The following is a 19,251-nucleotide window of genomic DNA, read 5'->3' on the forward strand; positions in this document are numbered from 1 at the left end:
TCTTACAAATGGGGGAACTGCAGCTCAGAGAGGGTCACATATTCAACCTGGGCCTGCCTCGCTCTAAAACTCATGCTTGTGCCTGAAAGGGGGCTGCTGGAGAAAGCAGAGGACCCCTGTGCAGCTCAGTTACAGAAAAGGATGCTCCTAACAGTGTGCCCTGGGGCCCAGAGGACCCCTAGAAGCTCTGGAGGTCAAAGGGGAGAGTGCCCAGTGCATAAGGAGAGGGCCACACCTGGGGTCAGGCTTGACCAGGGCAATGGTCGGGGGGCGGGCAGGAGTGGGGGTGGGAGCAGCGAGGCCCACTCCTCCACCAGCTCTGCAGGACCTGAAGCCCCTTTCCTGATCTGGGCCTCAGTTTCCCCATCTACGGGGTAGAAACTGGCCTAGCCCGGTCTGCACATTACAATCACATGGGAAGCTTTTATAAGTAAGCCTGGTCCCTCCATATTTGAATTGATAAACTGTAGATCCATGCAATGCAATATTATTCAGTGATAAAAAGAAATGAGTTATCAAGCCATGAAAAGACATGAAGGAAATGTAACTGCATATTCTAAACGAAAGAAGCCTATCTTTTATTTCAAGGCTACATACTGAATGAGTCCAACTGTACGACGTTCAGGGAAAAGGTAAAACCAAAAAGACAGAAAATGGCTCAGTGGCAGCCACAGGTTAAGAGAGAGGGAGGGAGGAATCGGTGGATTGAGAAGGACTTTTAGGGCAGTGAAACTACTCTGTATGATACAGTAAACGCTGATATACGACGTTATGCATTTGGCAAAACCCACAGAACGTACGACACAAAGAGCGAACCCTAAACGTGAACTATAGACTTTAGTTAGTAATAAATTAACACTGGTCCATCAATTTTAACAAAGGTACCGCACTAATGCAAGATGTTAATAAGACGGGAAACTGTATTGTGGGGAAAGGAGGTATATGGGAACTCTCCGTACTTTCTGCTCAATTTTTCTGTCGACGTAAAACTGCTCTAAAAAATGAAGTTTATTAATTTTTTTAAAAGTGTGTCTGTGACCCCCTGACTAATCAACTCAGCATCTCCAGGCTGGGGTCCAGGTAGGTATGTTCTAAAAGCTCCCCAGGTGATTCTTTTTTTTTTTTTTTTTGCGGTACGCGGGCCTCTCACTGCTGTGGCCTCTCCTGTTGCGGAGCACAGGCTCCGGACGCGCAGGCTCAGCGGCCATGGCTTACAGGTCCAGCCGCTCCACAGCATGTGGGATCTTCCCGGACCGGGACACGAACCCGTGTCCCCTGCACCGGCAGGCGGACTCTCAACCACTGTGCCACCAGGGAAGCCCTCCCCAGGTGGTTCTAACATGCAGCTTGGGTTGGGAAGGTCCAGGGTACACCGTTCTTTCTCTGATTGGCTTCTGTGGGCCTGAGGGGTCCTACAGAGTGTGCATTCTCAACAGGGGCAATATTGCCCTAAATGCATAATTGGTTCTTAGCAGGTAGGTTAAGAAAAACAACAACGTCTTATATAAGGCATAGGTATACATCAGCACATAACAGAAATACAGGACATCTGTGGACTTAAGTTTTCATAAAAGGGATGGTTAGAGGAAAAAACTATCTAAAAAGTCTCCTTGGGCAGGGAGGCAATAATGAAAATTAGGTTGTGAAACACCAGTGGAAAGATACCCTGGAGGGATTTCAAGAGGGAGGATGGGGTTGAGAAGGCCAGGCTCCTGCCCCCATCCCCAGCCCCCATTCAATCACAGAGATAATGTGAGCAAAGGATTCTGCTGCTTTAAAAAGTAATAATAAAGGACAAACCCGTTAGGTGACTCAGCATCCAAGCTTCCAGCAGGACCCCCCACCCACCACCTGCCTTGAGTGCCAGAGGCTGCATGGGCTCTGCAGCCAGACTGCCTGGGTCCCCACGCAACATCCTGTACTTATGCGCTCCATGACCTTGTACAGGTCACGTCACCTCTCTCTGTCTCAGAGTCTCATCTGCAGAATGCCGAGACAGCAGCACCACAAGGCATCCGTGAGATGATCCACATAAAGGGTTTAGAACAGAGCCTGGCACACAGTAAACACTCAACGGACATCAGCGCCCGTTACAACTGATGACAGCGACGGCACGGTTTCAAATCCTAGATGCCAGCTGCCCTCAGATGTGCCATGATTTTATGTATCTCCTTGAAAGTGAAAAGGCTGCTAATGAAACAATGAACCAGCGTGGATTTGAAGACACATTTGATTTCACAGATGCCGACATGTGAGAAAACGTGCCTCTGAGAATGATCAGTTTCCATAATTCAGAGCCCTTCTCAGGCTCCACTCAAGTTTTCAAAACCCACAGGCACAGCAGGCATTTAAAAATTGCTATCGAGGGCTTCCCTGGTGGCGCAGTGGTTGAGAGTCCGCCTGCCGGTGCAGGGGACACGGGTTCGTGCCCCGGTCTGGGAAGATCCCACATGCTGCGGAGCGGCTGGGCCCGTGAGCCATGGCCGCTGAGCCTGCGTGTCCGGAGCCTGTGCTCCGCAACGGGAGAGGCCACAGCAGTGAGAGGCCCACGTACCGCAAAAAAAAAAAAAAAAATTGCTATCGAATTCCAGTCCTCATCCCTGTTGGGATTACCCATCCACACCTCCATCTCCCCAGCCCACGGCCTAATTCCTGCATACACAGCACACACGGCTTCCTTAGGGAAGCAACCGATGTGGGGGGCTTTCTAAGGAGCCAACCCTGGAAGAGCAGAGCACAACCTTCCCACCTGGTCTCCTTTCTCTGCCCCTTCCTTTCCTTGTAGAGTGAAACCCTTTAGTGTTTCTACCCCACGCTGGGTAAAATACTCTGGGGTTGAAAAAGCCATTCTGAAGGATCATACAGCTTCTCCCAAATCCAGCTACAGGACAGGGTTTGAGGACAATTCTGCTTCTCTCCATTTTCAAGGGTGAAATGTGATCCTTTCACACACACACACACACACACACACTGCCAGGGAACTGAAAACCCTTCTTGCCTGGACAATCACTTCCAAATGATGGGTTTGGAAACCTCCCTGCCATCTGTTCTTGATTCTGGAGGGACTGTCTGGCTAAGCTTAACATCGTGATGTGGCCCTCCCTCTGCTCCCTCCCCAGGGTCTCCATCCTCCTTTCCTTCCACCCCATCTCCCAGCAAGCTGGCTGCTTGAAGACAACACTTGGCAGGTAGTTGAGGTCATCCCAAAGGGACCACCATCCATACCTGTAAGTTTGGAGGAAATGTTGGTCTGTGGGGATGTCTGAGCTGGAGGGAAAACACCAAGTGGGAGTCAGACCCGTTCAGCTGGACTGAGACCTGTTGGGAGGGGGAGTTGGAGAAGCACGGTCAGAGGGAGCAGGAGAATGAGATGCAGAATCCCAGAAGGTGGCTTGCTGGCATGGAGGAGGAACAGGTCATCCCAGAGTCTGCCCCAAACCCGGGCCCCACAGCAGATGCCAGAAGCCACCACCCTCCCTGGATGGTTCTCAGCCTAAATCTCACTGAGGCTGCATTACTCGGAAGCTTGAGAAGTGAGGCCCAAGACACGGGGCTGGGAGGACAGCTCTGGGACCCTGCACCCCCCCTTCCCCTGCCATGGTGCCTGCTCATGCCTCCCATGTCCACGGCTGCCATTTATTTGACCCTGGCCATGAACTAGGCACTGGGAAGCTGGCTTTACAATTATCGTCTTATTTAATCATCACCCCTGCTCTCATATGCTGGTATTACTATTCCCATTTCACAGCTGGAAAAACTGATGCTCAGAGGGGTTAAGTAATTTACCCAAGGTGACACAGCAAGTCAGCAGTGGAGCTGGGATTTGAACTTGAAAGTTCCTTGGAGATGGGAATAGAAACACAGTCATCTGTGCAGCCCTGGGACATCACACAGAGCCTGGCACACAGCAAAGACAATCTGTATATGGTGAATTAATGAATAGACCTACAGTGGCTGCTATATATTTACCAAAATGTATTTCCTTTCCCTCCAGGACACATGGCTAAAATTACATTTCCCAGCCTCCCTTGCAGCTGGGTGGGGTCATGTGATGAGCTCTGGCCAATGGACTGTGGGCAGGAGTGGCATGGACTACGTATGGGCCTGGCCAATGAAAACCTCCTGCATAATTCTCACCCTCTTTCTCACCATCCACCAGCTGGGCAGAGCCACAAGGTGGAGGGAGCCTGGGTTCCTAGCTGACTGTGGAGCAGAGCCACACTGAACCGTGACGTGACTGGGGAATAAACTTTCACAGTAAAGCAAACTTTTATTACAATAGTGCATCCTGATTCATCACATGCACCCTGCCAAAATAAGGGCTGTGTTGTCAGTTTGCCAGGGCCACCCTGCTACCTCCTGTGCTGTCCCATACAGGACACCTGCTCGCTAACATTAAAGCCCCTCCTCCCTCAGCAAGGAGGCAGAACTCGGTCTTCTGACCTGGGACATGACGTTGTGGTTGATGGCAGCCCGTGCATCCGCACCGCAGTCAAATGCTCCCTGGTGACTCCGCCTGAAGACAATGTCCCCAACCAAACTCAGGGCCTGGGGGAACCTCAGCTAGGAAGGAACAGACAGTACCCTTTACTCTCACCAACAGTCAAGTTCTGCCTGGAGGCCACCAACCAGCATTTGCCCGATGCGGGGATGGGTACCTGGGAGGAGTGAGCCACCTCCAGGGCCAGGCTGTGCCAGACTTGCCCACGCCGAGATCGGTCATGGTGCAGACCCTTTAAGTGCAGCAAGACTTTCTGGTTGACTTTCAGAGTGACTTCGACGTCCTTGTTCCTGGCCTGGGTGTACAAGAACCAATGGCCCTGAGAGAGGGGACTTCCCATCGCTGAGTGCCCGCAGAGGCCACCCCTGGAACCCAGTTAAAGTGGTTCCCAAGATTGATGGGTGAAAGCACAGTCTACACTGTCCTGCTCACAGGAGAGAAAGTGCAGGGCAGGTACACATGGAGTCTTTGAACAGGTATGATAAACTCCAGAGCCCACAGGTAGGATAAGTGGGGTGGGCTTGAGGGCCTGTGTCTCATTCACAGGGAGTGTCCTGGTATTAGTCTGTTCTGTTCACTGCTATATTCCTAACACTCAGCACAGGACCTGGCACATAGTAGGTGCTCAATAAATATCTAGAAGAACGCAGAATCACTAGTTGTAGTTGTAGCCTGAAACCCCAAAGCCAAAGCCACGCTAAGTGGAAGAATGTTTAACTCACAGTGTGGCAGGCAGAATAATATTCGCCCTCCCAAAGATATCCATGTCCTCAACCCTGGAACCTGTGAATTTGTAACCTTACAGGGAAAAAGGGACTTTGCGGTTAAGGATCTCGAGATGGGGAGATTATTCTGGATTATCCAGTGGGCTAATCACAAGGTTTTTTTTTTCTTTGTTTGTTTTGGGTGGGTTTTTTTTTTGGCCATGCCATGTGGCATGCAGGATCTTAGTTCCCCGACCAGGGATTGCACCCGTGTCCCCTGCAGTGGAAGCATGGAGGCTTAACCACTGGACTACTAGGGAATTCCCATCACAAGGGTTTTTATAAGAGGGAGGCAGGAGGGTCACAGTCAGAGAGAGTGGAAGATGCTACTCTGCTAGCTTTTAGCAAAATGGACCATGAACCAAGAAACATGGGTGGCTTTTAGAAGCTAGAAAAGGAAACAGATTCTCCCCTGGAGCCTCTAGAAAGAATGCAATCCTGGCAACACCTTGATTTTAGCCAAGGGAAACCCATTTTGGATTTCAGATCTCCAGAAATGTAAGATATATTTGTGTTGTTTTAAGCCGCTAAGTTTGTGGTAATTTGTTATAGTAGCAATAGGAAACGCATACACGTAGCTAATCACTTATTCACCCAACAACCATTTAGCTTCTGCGCACGCAACGTACAAGTAGCAGGTTGCCACCTTTTCCCACCTGTGCCGACTGAGAAGTTAAAAATTTCTTGCCACAGAATTTTATCATTGGTGTACATCTTTAAAAGAATACACAGCTTTATTTTAGAGCCTGGATGGAGGGAGAATAAACAAAGGTCCAAGAGAAGAGAAAAATGTGTGTCATTAAACAAAGACAGGGTTTTTAAAAGAACGGACAGCCAAATTAAACTACATTAAAGGATCCCCATCTACTTGGTTCTAGCCTGTTGTTGGCGGGTGGGTCAGATCTTCCGATTTTTTGAAAATTAGAAGCAGAGATCCGGGTTTTACTCCCAGTCTTCTGATTTTAAATGTTGATAATTTATTATTTTTTAATTTAAATTCTGACCAGGCCAAACAAAACACATCTGCAAGGTTGGATTCGGCCCATGTCACCATTTTGCAATGTCTGGTTTAGAAAACAGTACATATCACTGGGAAACATTTCTGCAGGTGTTCTGGGTGGCCATCCCGCCCGCTGTTTCCCCTCAGGAGCTCCAAGAACTTCAGCTCCTAAACCTGGGGGCTGCTTACAGCCCACTTTAACAAGCGGGGAAGTGAGGTCCCAGAAGCACAGGTCTCCAGACTCAACAGCTGGCCCGGTTTCACCCTCAGGCCTTTGGATATCCCACAAGGGAGAAACCACCACTACCTTCCTTGTCCAGGGCCCAGCACACAGTAGGTGCCAATAAATACTTGCTGGAGAATGGAGTCACCTCCCAGATGCTACGCCTAGAGGGGTCAGGAAGGAGACTTGGATGAGGGCCTATGGCCATGTCGTAAGTACTCGAGAGAGATCACTGTACTACACTTTGATCCTCACAACCACTGTGTAAGAGGGTTGCTGTCTCCATTGTACAGACGAGGAAACTGAGGTCCAGAGACAGGAGATAATTTGCTAAGGACACAGAGGCAAAATGAGTTTCACTCCTAGGAAGACTAATGTCAAGTAGGTTGGATCAGGCAGAGACAGTGGAACAGAAAACTCAGGCAGGGGAATGTTTTGTTCATCCAGCTGAGAAGATGACAGCTTGAACTGGGGACCGCTGGGGTGAAAAGGTCTCTGGGATCCTCACTTACGATGTGCCGGTTCCACGTAACCATGCACCCCTCCAAGTTCCTGGGGATGGCCTTGCCGTTGTATGGGTGGGTCAGGCCCGCGCAGACCTGGGAGGGACAACCACACACACACACACACAGATGGGTCAGAGGCAGATGGGGCCCTCCCTCCCGCTCTCAGGCCCCTTCTCACTGCACCCTGGAGCCCACTCACGTATGGGTGCCCAGCCTCGTAGCCCAGGACTACGGTCTGCAGGGTCTCCTCCTGGCCATCCAGAACAACCCTTGTCTCCAGGGAGTAACGCTGGTGCTGCCTGTCCGCCGTGAAGGTCTCCTGCAGGAGGATGCTTTGCGGGATGGGCAGAGTCCACGGGTGCCTGGCGTGGAGAGGGGGAAACAGGCTGAAGTCATTAACAGGCTGGCAGGGTCAGGGGACAACTGTGGCCCAGGGGCTCAGACTGGGCCTGCCACTGTCTTGCAGAGTTAAGACTTTGTCACAGACAGAAGAAGAATATCAGGACACACATCAGCCCTGTGCGTTACATTTGCCAATCAACACCCATTCACCATCCCGCTGTGCCCTCTCGACAACCCAGTGAGCTGGACACAGCTGGGGTCACCACTTGGCAGCAGAGACCCAGGGCCAGGCAGCACATGGGGTCTGGGGTCACACAGACTGGGGCTGGAATCCAGGCTCAGCCTTTCACTAGCTCTGTGACCTTGGGCAGCAAAGGACTTGATTGACTTCTCTGTACCTCAGTCTTCCCATCTGTCAGGTGGGGGCTAAAATAATAATACCCAACTCACACAGCAGTGGAGTTATTAGGGATAATGTATGTGCCACGAGTGCAAATGCCCCAGGGGCAAGGACTTCTGTCCTTTTTATTCTCTGCTGTTCTCCACAGGCCCAGAAAAGTGCTTGGCACATACTAGGTGCTCAATAAATATAAATGAAATAAAGAAATGAATGAGACCTTTGCAAATGACAGTGGCTGTTACTTTTGGGTTATTGCTGTTGTTTTGACAGTAGATGGCTAAGGTCCCTCAGCTGGTCAGCGCACAGCCTGGACTTCAGGCTGTTGACTCCAACCCTGTGCTGTTCGCCCCCCACAAAGAACAAGCTTTTTAACCCCTGTGCCTCCAAGAACTGAAATAGCTCCCCAGAGCAGCTTTCAGGCTGGGGTGATGAGACTGATTTCTGTGCCCACCGTAGCACACTAATGGAAGGGGGTGAGGGACATGGGGGCTTTCGGGCGGGGGGCAACTCGTCTCTGAGCTCTGGGTTCTGTCTGGGCCCCTCTGGCAGCACTGCACACCCTGCTCCCTGGTGACCCTCCATGCTGGAGAAGGGGAGACGCAGGCCGGCACCGCACCTCAGGGGAATCGGCCTGGGGGAAGGGGCCAAACATACCTAAGGAAGAAAGTCCCCTGCTTCTGGTACAACCTCCTGTCTTGCATCAGCTCCTCCAGTTCGCCCTCCAGCTGCAGGCCCTGACGCTGGCCCCCGGCACTGGCCCCCAGAGCCGTCAGCAACAGGTGGCTCTTCCATGGCTGCAACGAGGACCAGGCGGATGCAGAGGGATGCCCGCAGGGTCCAAGCTGCTAAACATCCTGCACTGGGGGTCACCAGGGGCAGCTCCCACTGCCCGCTCATCACCCTGGGGATGACCACCCGAGAAGGGCTGCTGCCTCCACCTCATCGGACCACGAGGTGGCACAGGGACACTGCCATGGCCAGACCTCCCCAGGTGCCCAGCAGGAACGAAGGACTTGGGCTTCCAGCTCCAGGTGGCTGACCTTTGCTCTGAGGTCTGTGCTAATATGGCTGGGGCCCATTTTACAGATAAAGAAACTGAGGCTCAGGGAGGCCCAAGGTCATAGGCCAAGCTAGTATCCCTTTCCCATCCCAGGTGATGGATCTGGGGTCTCTGGATGGCAGAGCCTCCAGCGTGGGCCGCTGGACCCCTTACCTGCTCTGTATGCCTGTAGGCCACCGTTAAATTCAACTCCTGCTGGGGGCCCTTCAACCAGCCGTGAAGGATCTTACGGTCCTGGCTGTTCTCGGCATGGATCTCACCCTGCATTGCTGCACTCCAGGCTGATTCTACTTTACTCCAGCTGCGAAAGAGGCTCTGTGCCACGGCTGTCACTGTGGAAACCTGCAGTGAGGGTGAAGAGGCTGACCAGGGCCTTTGCACACCCTATTTCCTCCTCCTGGGATGCCCTTTCTCCCCAGTTCCACTTGGTGAACTCCCACTCATCCTTCAAAACCCCTCCAATGCCATCTCTGCGAGGCCTTTCCCGATGGGTCCAAGCAGAATTGGTTGTTCCGTACAGGGTCATGAGGAAAGAGGAAAAACTGCTCTCTCTCTCTCAACCCCGAACAGAGAGAGAATCTGAGTTATCAGAGAAGACCACCCCTTCCCCTCTCTTCCCTTCAGCTCAAGGAGGGAATAGGATCTACTGAGCCATTGTTATGAGCAGGCAGGGTCTCTGTGTCTTGAAGGGCACACGCTTGCAGGTGGCTTTCTGTCCCTGCATCATCGTCATGGTGTTCAGAGCCCTGGCAGGAGTGTTACTTTGGCTTGCACTGGGGCTGGGGGAGGCGCAGCACTGCAGCCCTGTGCTGGGCCGTGTACCCCAGCACAGCACCCTTGGCACAAGCCCTACTAGGAACATCAAGGTGCCTCGTGCCCGGCTGGCCTCTGTCCCTTGTTCACGCAGCTCCCTCGGGGGACTCACGAGGAGAGGTGACAGGGCCAAGATGGGCTTTGGGAATTACTGAACCTCCTCACAAATACTAGAACTCCCCAAGACCTTACCCCCTATGTCACCGACCTCAGGTCACCCCCAGAACCTGCAGACCCTTCACTGCTGGCTTCCCCATTTCAGCAAACGGCACCTGCTTCCACCCAGCTGCTTGAACCAAAAACTTGGGGTTACGTGTCTTTTCTTCACCCCCTCCCCCAACCAATCCATCAGCAAATCTGTCAGCAAATCAGTCAGCTACACCTTCAAACCACCAGGCCACCATCTGCCCCTCCCTGGGCTGGGTCATCTGAAGGAACGGGCTGGTCATCCCCACCCTGTATCCTGTCCTGGGTCTATCTGTCACACAGCGGCCTCCTCAGGGTCCCTAAGCTTGCCAGGAGTCACCTGCTCCTTCCGACTCCACTGGTGCCACCTGGCCCCTGCCTCAGAGGGGACTGAGCTGTCCCCTAGCACGCCCACCGAGCTGCCTCCTTCTGGGCCCCAGGCCTGGACCACACTGTGTCCGCTCATCATCCCAACACAGGGAGAGGCTTGATGTGCCAGGTTCCCATGTGTGACACCAGGGAAGTCCTTCTCTGGTTGGTTTTCTTCCAAACTCTGTTATGCTTCTATGGCCAAACGATCAAATGTGTGCAAAGAAGCAGACTTACACTGAGCAGGTGGTGGGAAACTGACCTACATCCTTGAAGTTTCCATTCTGGATTTAAGCAAAAGCCTGATGTCTACCTGTTTCCGAGGTACCACTTCAAACTACTTTAATATTTTACTTTATCGGCTGCTAAGCAAGAATATGGGAAATTGAGATTTATTTTGTTTCCCTCTCCCAAACCCACTTGGCAACAAATTCTGAAGAATGTTAATAGCGTGTGAGCCAGATGTCACACATCTGCGACCTGTTACCGACCCCGGACCTCGGTTTTAACCCCCTGCACAGAAGATCTAAACCGCAGGAAATCAGGATCCCTGTCTGCGGGGGCGCGAGTGAGGGGCAGGTGGTGTGGCCGAGCATGCGCACCCGGAGGTAGGTGGTAGCTGGGGTGTAGACGTGGACCTTGCCCTCCCTGTGGAGGCCCTGGCTCTTGCAGGCCATGTTCATCACCAGATTCTTGAGGGTCCAGGCCTTGCCCAGTGTCAGCTCCACAACAGCCTGGAACGTGGCTCGGTGGGGCCAGTACAGCCTGTGAGCCGCCGAGACCATCAGCCATGGACTATCCAGGTTCAAGTCTCCTGGGAGAGGCAGAGAGGAAGAAATGGCATCCCCGGCAAGAGGGGAGCTTTTGAAGAAGGGCGCGCAGGCAGCAAGCTAGAGGCTCCCATAGTCTCATCACGGTCATTCTGGGTGTATCTCAAAACTTGGAATGGGACGGAGCATGAGGGAACTTTCTGGAATGATGGTAACGTTCTGAATTTTGGCAGGCGCTTGGGTTTCATGGGTCTGTGCACCTGTCGAAACTCGTCAAATGGTACCTGGAGATGTGTGCAATTCGCTCTAGCTAATGATATAATACTGAAATGTGTACGGGTGAAATTGTACTGAAGTTTACAACTTAATTTGACCTGCACCAACAAATAAGATGGATGGATAAGGGGGCAGATGTGTAAGAAGGCAGGTGGAGTAAAATGTTAATGGTAGAATCTAGGTTGAGAGTATGTTGGTGTTCACTGTACAACTCTTTGCACTTTTCTGTATGTTTGAAATTTTCTCATGATGACATATTAGACAAAAGAAATGCTGGGACAGTTGGAGAGGGGGCACTGGGGTGTGGTGATCAAGAACATGGCCTTTACTCTTCCAAGCTGTGTGACCTCTTCGAACCCGTGCTTCCATCATCTGTAAAATGGGTACAACAGTACTGATCACTGGGTCTTGGGATAGAGGAAGCACCCATTCAGAAGAGTAAAGACCAATCGTCACCATCATCAAAAAGTTGACATTTTGCGGGCTTCCCTGGTGGTGCAGTGGTTGAGAGTCCGCCTGCCGATGCAGGGGACACGGGTTCGTGCCCCGGTCCGGGAAGATCCCACATGCCGCGGAGCAGCTGGGCCTGTGAGCCATGGCCACTGAGCCTGCGCGTCCGGAGCCTGTGCTCCGCAACGGGAGAGGCCACAACAGTGAGAGGCCCGCGTACCGCAAAAAAAAAAAAAAAAAAAAAAAAAAGGTGACATTTTGCATAAACTTTTGCCCTTCCATGATGAACTAAAACCAGGTTGCTGGACCCCTCTCATATTTTGTAATAAATACTCCCAATCACTCAAGGACTAATTCAGTAAATATTGCTCGAGACACTTGGGACTCGGCAGTGAACAAGGAGGCACAGTCACTGCCCTCATGGAACTTGCAGTTTGGGGGTGGTAAGGGGATGGGGGAGAGATCTCGAACAAATAAACATACAACGAGACCTACCTAAGTAGAAAATGCTGAGTGCTAGGAAGGAAAAGAAAGAGGGAGTTAGACTAAGGTCAGGCAGGTCAGTGAAGGCTCCCCTAAACACATAACCATTGAGCTGAGCCCTAAATGAGAGGCAGTGGAGTGTGTCAAAGGGAAGAAACCCTCCCTCACCTCCTGCTGGAGATGGGAGACTCACTATGTGGGGAAACTGAGGCGGAGAGGCCAGGATGCAGGGAGATCCAACACAGTGAGGGCAGTGGGTGAGCTGCCAAGTTGAGAACAGGGAGATACTGAATAGAGAGCAGCTCAATGCCCTGCCCTGAGGTACCAGTCCCACAGGAGATGGGAAGGTTGCTCCACAGAAGAACAGAATAACTGAAAAAAAAAAAAAAGGTCCACAGATATGGGCCCCAGGTCCTCAGGGAGAGCCAGGACCCCACCCAACCACGCAACAGGGAAGCCCACCAGTCAACAAGAGCACGTCCACACATACATATATACGACGGAATACTACTCAGCCATAAAAAGAATTAAATAATGCCACTTACAGCAACATGGATGAACCTAGAGATTATCATACTAAGTGAAGTAAGTCAGAAAGAGAAAGACAAATACCATATGATATCACTTATATGTGGAATCTAAAAAAATGATACAACTGAACTTATCTATGAAACAGAAACAGACTCGCAGACACAGAGAACAGACTTGTGGTTGCCAAGGGGGTGGGAGGTGAGGGAGGGATGGATTGGGAGTTTGGGACTAGCAGATGCAAACTACTATATATAGGATGGATAAACAGCAAGGTCCTACTGTATAGCACAGGGAACTATTCAATATCCTGTGATAAACCATAATGGAAAAGAATACGAAAAAAATGCATATATATGTATAACTGAATCGCTTTGCTGTACAGCAGAAATTAACACAACACTGTAAATCAACTACACTTCAATAAAATAAAGTTTTTAAAAGACAGCACCACCCCCACACACATAGAGCATCCTTCCAAACAAGTTCCAAGTGACCAACTCTTAAACAAAAGCACATATCCAAGTCTTGCCTGGCATGTGGGAAAAGCCACTAGCAGGAGCTTCAGAAATAAAAAGAAAAAAGAAACTCAGGGAGAACAGACCAAAGCCCCCCAGTTCTATAATTTATGCTCTCAGAGAAGAGAAGATAATGCATTCATGGAGCAGGACACTCTAAGAAAAGAACTTTCAGGAACAAAAAATGAGCTCTTGGGAATATAAGCCAGCTAAAATTAAAACAACAGTACAGGGGCTGGCAGATGAAGTTGAGGAAATCAGCCCTCACAACAGAACAAAAGGGCAAAGAGACAGGACAAAGGAGAGAAAAGAAAGAAAATTAAAGGCTTAGTTTCTGAGGAAAACATCTGACCAACAGTAATTCCAGAACACAGAAGGAAGGAAATTACCAAAGAAACTGTACAAGAAAATTACCAAGACCCAAATGGTGTGCCTCCAAATGGAAAGGGCCTAAGTGCTCAGTACGGTGAATGAAAAGAGATTCACGCCAAGGCTCATCATAAGATTTAAAGACACTAGGAATAAAGAAAAGCTCCTGGAAGCTTCCAGAGAGTGAGAAAAGGGTCACAGACAAAAGATGATGGATCACAAATAGCACCAGACCTCTCAACTGATTCAAATCAACAGTGTCTTCAAAAATCCCAAGGGAAAATAATTTCCAGCCTAGAATTCTCTATTCAGCCAAATCAAATAAAGACAGTTTAGGGACTTCCCTGGCGGTCCAGTAGTGAAGAGTCTGCCTTCCAATGCAGGGGGTGCGGGTTCCACCCCTGATCGGGGAGCTAAGATCCCATATATCTCGCGGCCAAAAAACCAAAACATAAAACAGAAGCAATATCGTAACAAATTCAATGAAGACTTTAAAAACGGTCCACATCAAAAAAAAAAAAAAAAAAAAAGAGTTTAAACATTCAGGGTTTCAAAATGTTTACATCCTGTTATAGGTTGAATTGTGTCTGTCAAAAAGATATGAAGTCCTAACCCCTGGTACCTCGAAATGTGACCTTATTTGGGAATGGGGTCATTGCAGATAAAATTAGTTAAAGTAAGATCATACTGGAGTAGGGGAGGCCCTAAATCTGATATGAGTGGTGTCCTTATATGAAGAGAGAAGTTTGGACACAGACACACACACACACAGAGCACCATGTGACAACAGAGGCAGAGATTAGAGCAATGTAGCTATAAACCAAGGGACATCAAGCATCAGTGGTCACCACTAGAAGTAGGAAGAGGCAGGAAGGATTCTACCCAGGGTCACAGAGAGAAAGTGGCCCTGCTGACACCTTAATTTCAGAATTCTAGTCTCGAGGACTGTGAGAGAATACATTTCTGTTGTTTAAAGCCACCCAGTTTGTGGTAATTGGTTAAAGCAGCCCTAGCTAATGAATGTATCTCCCATGCACCCTCTCTCAGGAAACTACTGGAAGATGCACTCCATCAGAACAAAAGAGTTAACCAAGAAAGAAGATGACATGAGTGCAAGAAGCAGGGGCTGTGACCCAGAGAAGTGGAAGGCACTCCCGGGATGATAGTGAGGGGATGCCCTAGGACTACGGCTGTGCAACTGGTCTACACTGGAGCAGCAGAACAGAGGCTCCAGGAAGAGGGTCTACAAGAAAAATATGAGAACTGATTGAAGCTGATAAGTGATCTGACGTGTTCAACAACCTGGAGAAGAATTTTGCATTGTTGCTAAAAATTCTGGGAATAATCAGTAGGAGGAAAATAGAAAACTAATCAAACAGGGAAAAAAGGCTCTTATAGCTCCAGGAAAAACAAAATGTTAGAATCCTAGTATGCCATGTGCCTCAGCTGTGAGGACATTTATCACCACAATGATGTAAACATTGAATATTAACAAACTATAACTCTTTTAGGGGGATGGAGGGAAATAGGCATGTGAAAAGGGCTGGTGTAATAGTTAAATTTTCTTCCTCTCTAGTAAGAAATATATTGAGAATGCCTATGAAAGAAAAATCAAGAAATAAGTGTGGGGTTTCCCTGGTGGCACAGTGGTTGAGAGTCCGCCTGCCGTTGCAGGGGACACGGGTTCGTGGCCCAGTCCGGGAAGATCCCACATGCCGCAGGGTGGCTGGGCCCGTGAGCCATGGCCGCTGAGCCTGCGCGTCTGGAGCCTGTGCTCCGCAACGGGAGAGGCCACAACAGTGAGAGGCCCGCGTATCGCAAAAAAAAAAAAAAAAAAAAAAAAGAAAAAAAGAAATAAGTGTGATTATTTTAAAAGATGGAGGGTCTGACGAGAAACAGCAAAAAGAATTTACAGTGCTTGCCATTTTCAGCAAAATTTGGGATTGGAAGACGTGAAGCAGAAAATTACTGTATTTGCTATAACTTTAACTTTTAAAAACTTAAAATTTTTTCAAGTACATATTACATGAACACAGAGAATATTATGAGCTCCCATATAACACTCAGCCATCTTCAACAATTACCAAGTCATAGTCTAATTCACTTTTTAAACTATGTATTACTTCAGTAAAAATAAAAATTAGTTCAAAAAATTAATTCAAGGATAAAACCACAGTAAATTCATTTTCTAAAGGAGAGAAAGAGTGTTCCAGGGAGAAAGAACAGCAAGTGCAAAGGCCCTGAGGTATGTCTGGGGAACAGAAGAGAGGCCAGTGGGGCTGCAGGATGATGGGCAATGGGAAAAGTAGGGTGAGATAAGGTTGGAGAAGTAGGCAAGGCCCTGTAATGTAGAGCTCTGTGGGTGAGGGTAAGAATGTGAGGGTAAGGATGCGAGGGTAAGGATGTGATTTTAAGTTTCCTGGGCCGCATGTGAGGTCTGAGTCTTGAATTACCCAGGCAAACAAAAGGGAAGGGTGTTCCAGTTAGTGGGCATGGCTTGAGCAAAGGCTCAGAGGGCAGAAATCTTCACCACTAGCCAAGGACACTCCCTAGATGACACTCACCTTCCCACTTCCACAGGGTGGCCCTGGATGTGTCCTTCCACTGCAAGCCTGCCACAAAGGGCAGCCGCCCATTGTACTGCACCTTCAGGTATGTGCTGCTCTCCACGTGGGGCTGGCGGAGGCTCAGGTGGTGCAGCTGCGTATGGAAATCCACCTGCCTCGCGGGCACCTGCAGCACAAACTGGAGGAGACCCACACCCAAGATGCAAATCAGATCATGCTGTTCCTGACCTAGAACATTCCATTGGCTCTCCACCGCAACCTGAGATCCCTGGCTACCAGGAATTGCCCCACCCCACCCCACCCCAAAAAGAAACCCTGCACTCATTAGCAGTCACTCCCCATTGCCTCCTTCCCATAGACCCCGGAAACCTTTAACCTACTTTCTGTCTCTCTGAATTCACCGATTCTGGACATTGCTTACAAATAGAATCATACAGTCTGTGGCCTTTGGTGTCTGGCTTCTTTCACTTAGCATGATGCTTTCAAGGTTCATCCATGTTGTAGCAGGTGTCAGAAGTTCATTTTTATTACTGAATAACGTTCTATTGTGTGGATAAATCACTTTATCTATTCATCCATTGATGAACATTTGGGTTGTTTCTCCTTTTGGGCTATTATGAATAATGCTGCTATAAATGTTTGTGTGGACATAAGTTTTCAATTCTCTTGAGTACCTAGGAGTAGAATTGTTGGGTCATATGGTAACTCTGTGTTTAACATTTTAAGGAAACACCAAACTCTTTTTCCAGTCACGCTATTTTATGATCCCACCAATATGAGTTCTAATTTCCCTGCATCCTCACCAACACTTGTTATTGTCTTTTTTTTTTTCCGTTTCAGCTATGCTAGTGGATTTGAAGCAGCATCTCACTGTGGTTTTTTTTTTTTTTTCACTGTGGTTTTGATTTGAATTTCCCTACTGACTAATTAGGTTAAGCAACTTTTCATGTACTTATTGGCCACTTGTGTACCTTCTTCAGAGAAATATCTATTCAAATCCTTTGTCTTTTTCTTGTTGAGTTGTAAGCGTTCTTCATATATTCTGGATACAAATCCCTTATCAGACATACGATTTGCAGATGTTTTCTTCCCTTCTGTGGGCTGTTATTTCACTTCCTTGATGGTGTCCTTTGAAGCACAAATGTTTTTAAGTTTGATGAAGACCAAAGTATTTTTGTTATTACTTATACTTTCAGTGTCATATCTCAGAAACCCTTGCCTAATCCAAGGTCATAAAGATTTACTCTTATGTTTTCCTCTAAGAGTTTCATAATTCTTAAGTTTAGGTCTACAACCTATTTTGAGTTTGTTTTTATATATGGTATGAGGTAAGGGTCCAACTTCATACTCCTACACGTGAATATCCATTGTCCCAGCACCATTTGTTGAAAAGACTATTCTTTCCCCTCTTCAATTATCTTGGCACCCTTGTTGAAAATCAACTAACTGTAAATACGAGGGTTTATTTCTGGATTCCCAGTTCTGCTCTGTTGGTCTATATGTCTATCCTTACACCACTACCATAATACTGTCTTAATTACTGTAGATTTGAAGTAAGTTTTGAAATCGATAAAAGCGAATCCTCTAACTTTGTTCTTCTCTTTCAAGACAGTTGTGTCTACTCTGGGTCCCTTGAAATTCCACATGAATTTTAGGATCAGCTTGTCAATTTTAGCAAAAAGATAACTCGGGTTTTGATAGGAATAGATGGGGACCATTGAATCTGTAGATCAATTTAGGAAGTATTGCCAACTTCACATTAAATATTCCAATCCAAGTACATGGGATGTCTTCCCATTTATTTAGCTTTTCTTGAATTTCTTTCAACAATGTTTTGTAGTTTTGAGAGTATTAGTTTTACCTTCTTTTGTTAAATTTATTCCTCAGTGTTATTCTTTTTGATGGTAATGTAAATGAAATTGCTTTCTTAATTTCATTTTCAGGTTTTTCATTGCTAGTGTAGAGAAATACAACTAATTCTTGTATATTAATCCTGTATCCTGAAACTTTGATGAACTCATTTATTAGCTCTAATAGATTTTTAGGTGAGTTCATTCGGGTCTTCTATATACAAGATCGTATCATCTGTAAATAGAAATAGTTTTACTTCTTCCTTTCCAATCTAGATGCCTTTTCTTCATTTCTTTTTTCTTTTTCTTTTTTTCTTTCTTTTTGGCCTAATCACCTTAGCTAGAACCTCCAGCACAATGTTAAATACAAATGGTGAAAGCAGACATCCTATCTTGTTACTGATCTTAGAGGGAAAGTACTTAGCCTTTTGCCATTAAGTATGATATTAGCTGTGGGTTTTTCATAGATGGCCTTTATCAGGTTGAGGAAGTGCCCTTCCATTGCTAGACTGTTGGGTACTTTTATCATGAAAAGGTATGGCGTTGTGCCAGATACTTTTCTGTGTCTATTGAAATGATCATGCGGTTTTTGTCCTTTATTCTACTAATATGATGTATTACCTTCATGGATTGTTCAAATGTTACCAACCTTGCATTCCTGGGATAAACCCCATTTGCTCCTGCTGTGTAATCCTTTTTATATATTGCTGAATTCAGTTTGGTAGTATTTTCTTGTGGATTTTGCATCTGTATTTGTAAGAGATAATGGTCTTTAGTTTTTCTTTTCTTATGATGTCTTTCTCTGGTTTGGGCATCAGGATAATAATGGCTGTATAGAATGAACTGGGAAGAGTTTTCTCTTGACAGATCATTTAGTCAATTATTTTATAGTAAATTTATTTTATAGTAAATTAAGTCTGGCACTATTCAGTCCAGCCAAGAGCCTGAGGTCTGAAAGGAGGCAGACTGGACTTTCAATCCCAATTCTGCCACACAGTAGCTGTGAGACCTCAGCTAAGTCTGTTTACACCATTTCTCTTCTGTAAAGTGAGAACAGATAATTCTTGCCTCACAAGGATTAAATGAGATAATACAAACAAAGCCTCTGACACATAGTCTGGCAGTAATTAATGGCTCACCATTGATCACTCTGCCTTCCCCTCTTCTACTCACTGTCAGCTTCTTAAAGATAAAGATTATCTTACTCATACCTGTCTCCCCAGAACCTAGCATGGTGTCTGCCACACTTATGAAGGCTTGCAGAAATGCTGCCACA

The 19,251-nt window shown here is 47.7% G+C and overlaps 1 protein-coding gene across 1 annotated transcript in view; it reads right to left on the reverse strand.

Annotated features, from left to right (window-relative positions):
• LOC132437672 (uncharacterized) overlaps positions 1-19,251 on the reverse strand; it is a 182,470-nt gene that overhangs the window by 71,858 nt on the left and 91,361 nt on the right. Inside the window, exons 29-37 of the mRNA XM_060031004.1 lie at positions 16,123-16,303; positions 10,767-10,978; positions 8,950-9,138; positions 8,391-8,530; positions 7,194-7,356; positions 7,001-7,087; positions 4,659-4,796; positions 4,444-4,563; positions 3,226-3,318 (exon numbers count right to left, since the gene is read on the reverse strand). Coding sequence (XP_059886987.1) covers positions 3,226-3,318; positions 4,444-4,563; positions 4,659-4,796; positions 7,001-7,087; positions 7,194-7,356; positions 8,391-8,530; positions 8,950-9,138; positions 10,767-10,978; positions 16,123-16,303 — 1,323 coding nt within the window. The remainder of the gene's footprint in view (positions 1-3,225; positions 3,319-4,443; positions 4,564-4,658; positions 4,797-7,000; positions 7,088-7,193; positions 7,357-8,390; positions 8,531-8,949; positions 9,139-10,766; positions 10,979-16,122; positions 16,304-19,251) is intronic.

This window comes from Delphinus delphis, chromosome 15 (assembly GCF_949987515.2).
Source record: "Delphinus delphis chromosome 15, mDelDel1.2, whole genome shotgun sequence".
In the NCBI taxonomy this organism is placed as follows: domain Eukaryota; kingdom Metazoa; phylum Chordata; class Mammalia; order Artiodactyla; family Delphinidae; genus Delphinus; species Delphinus delphis.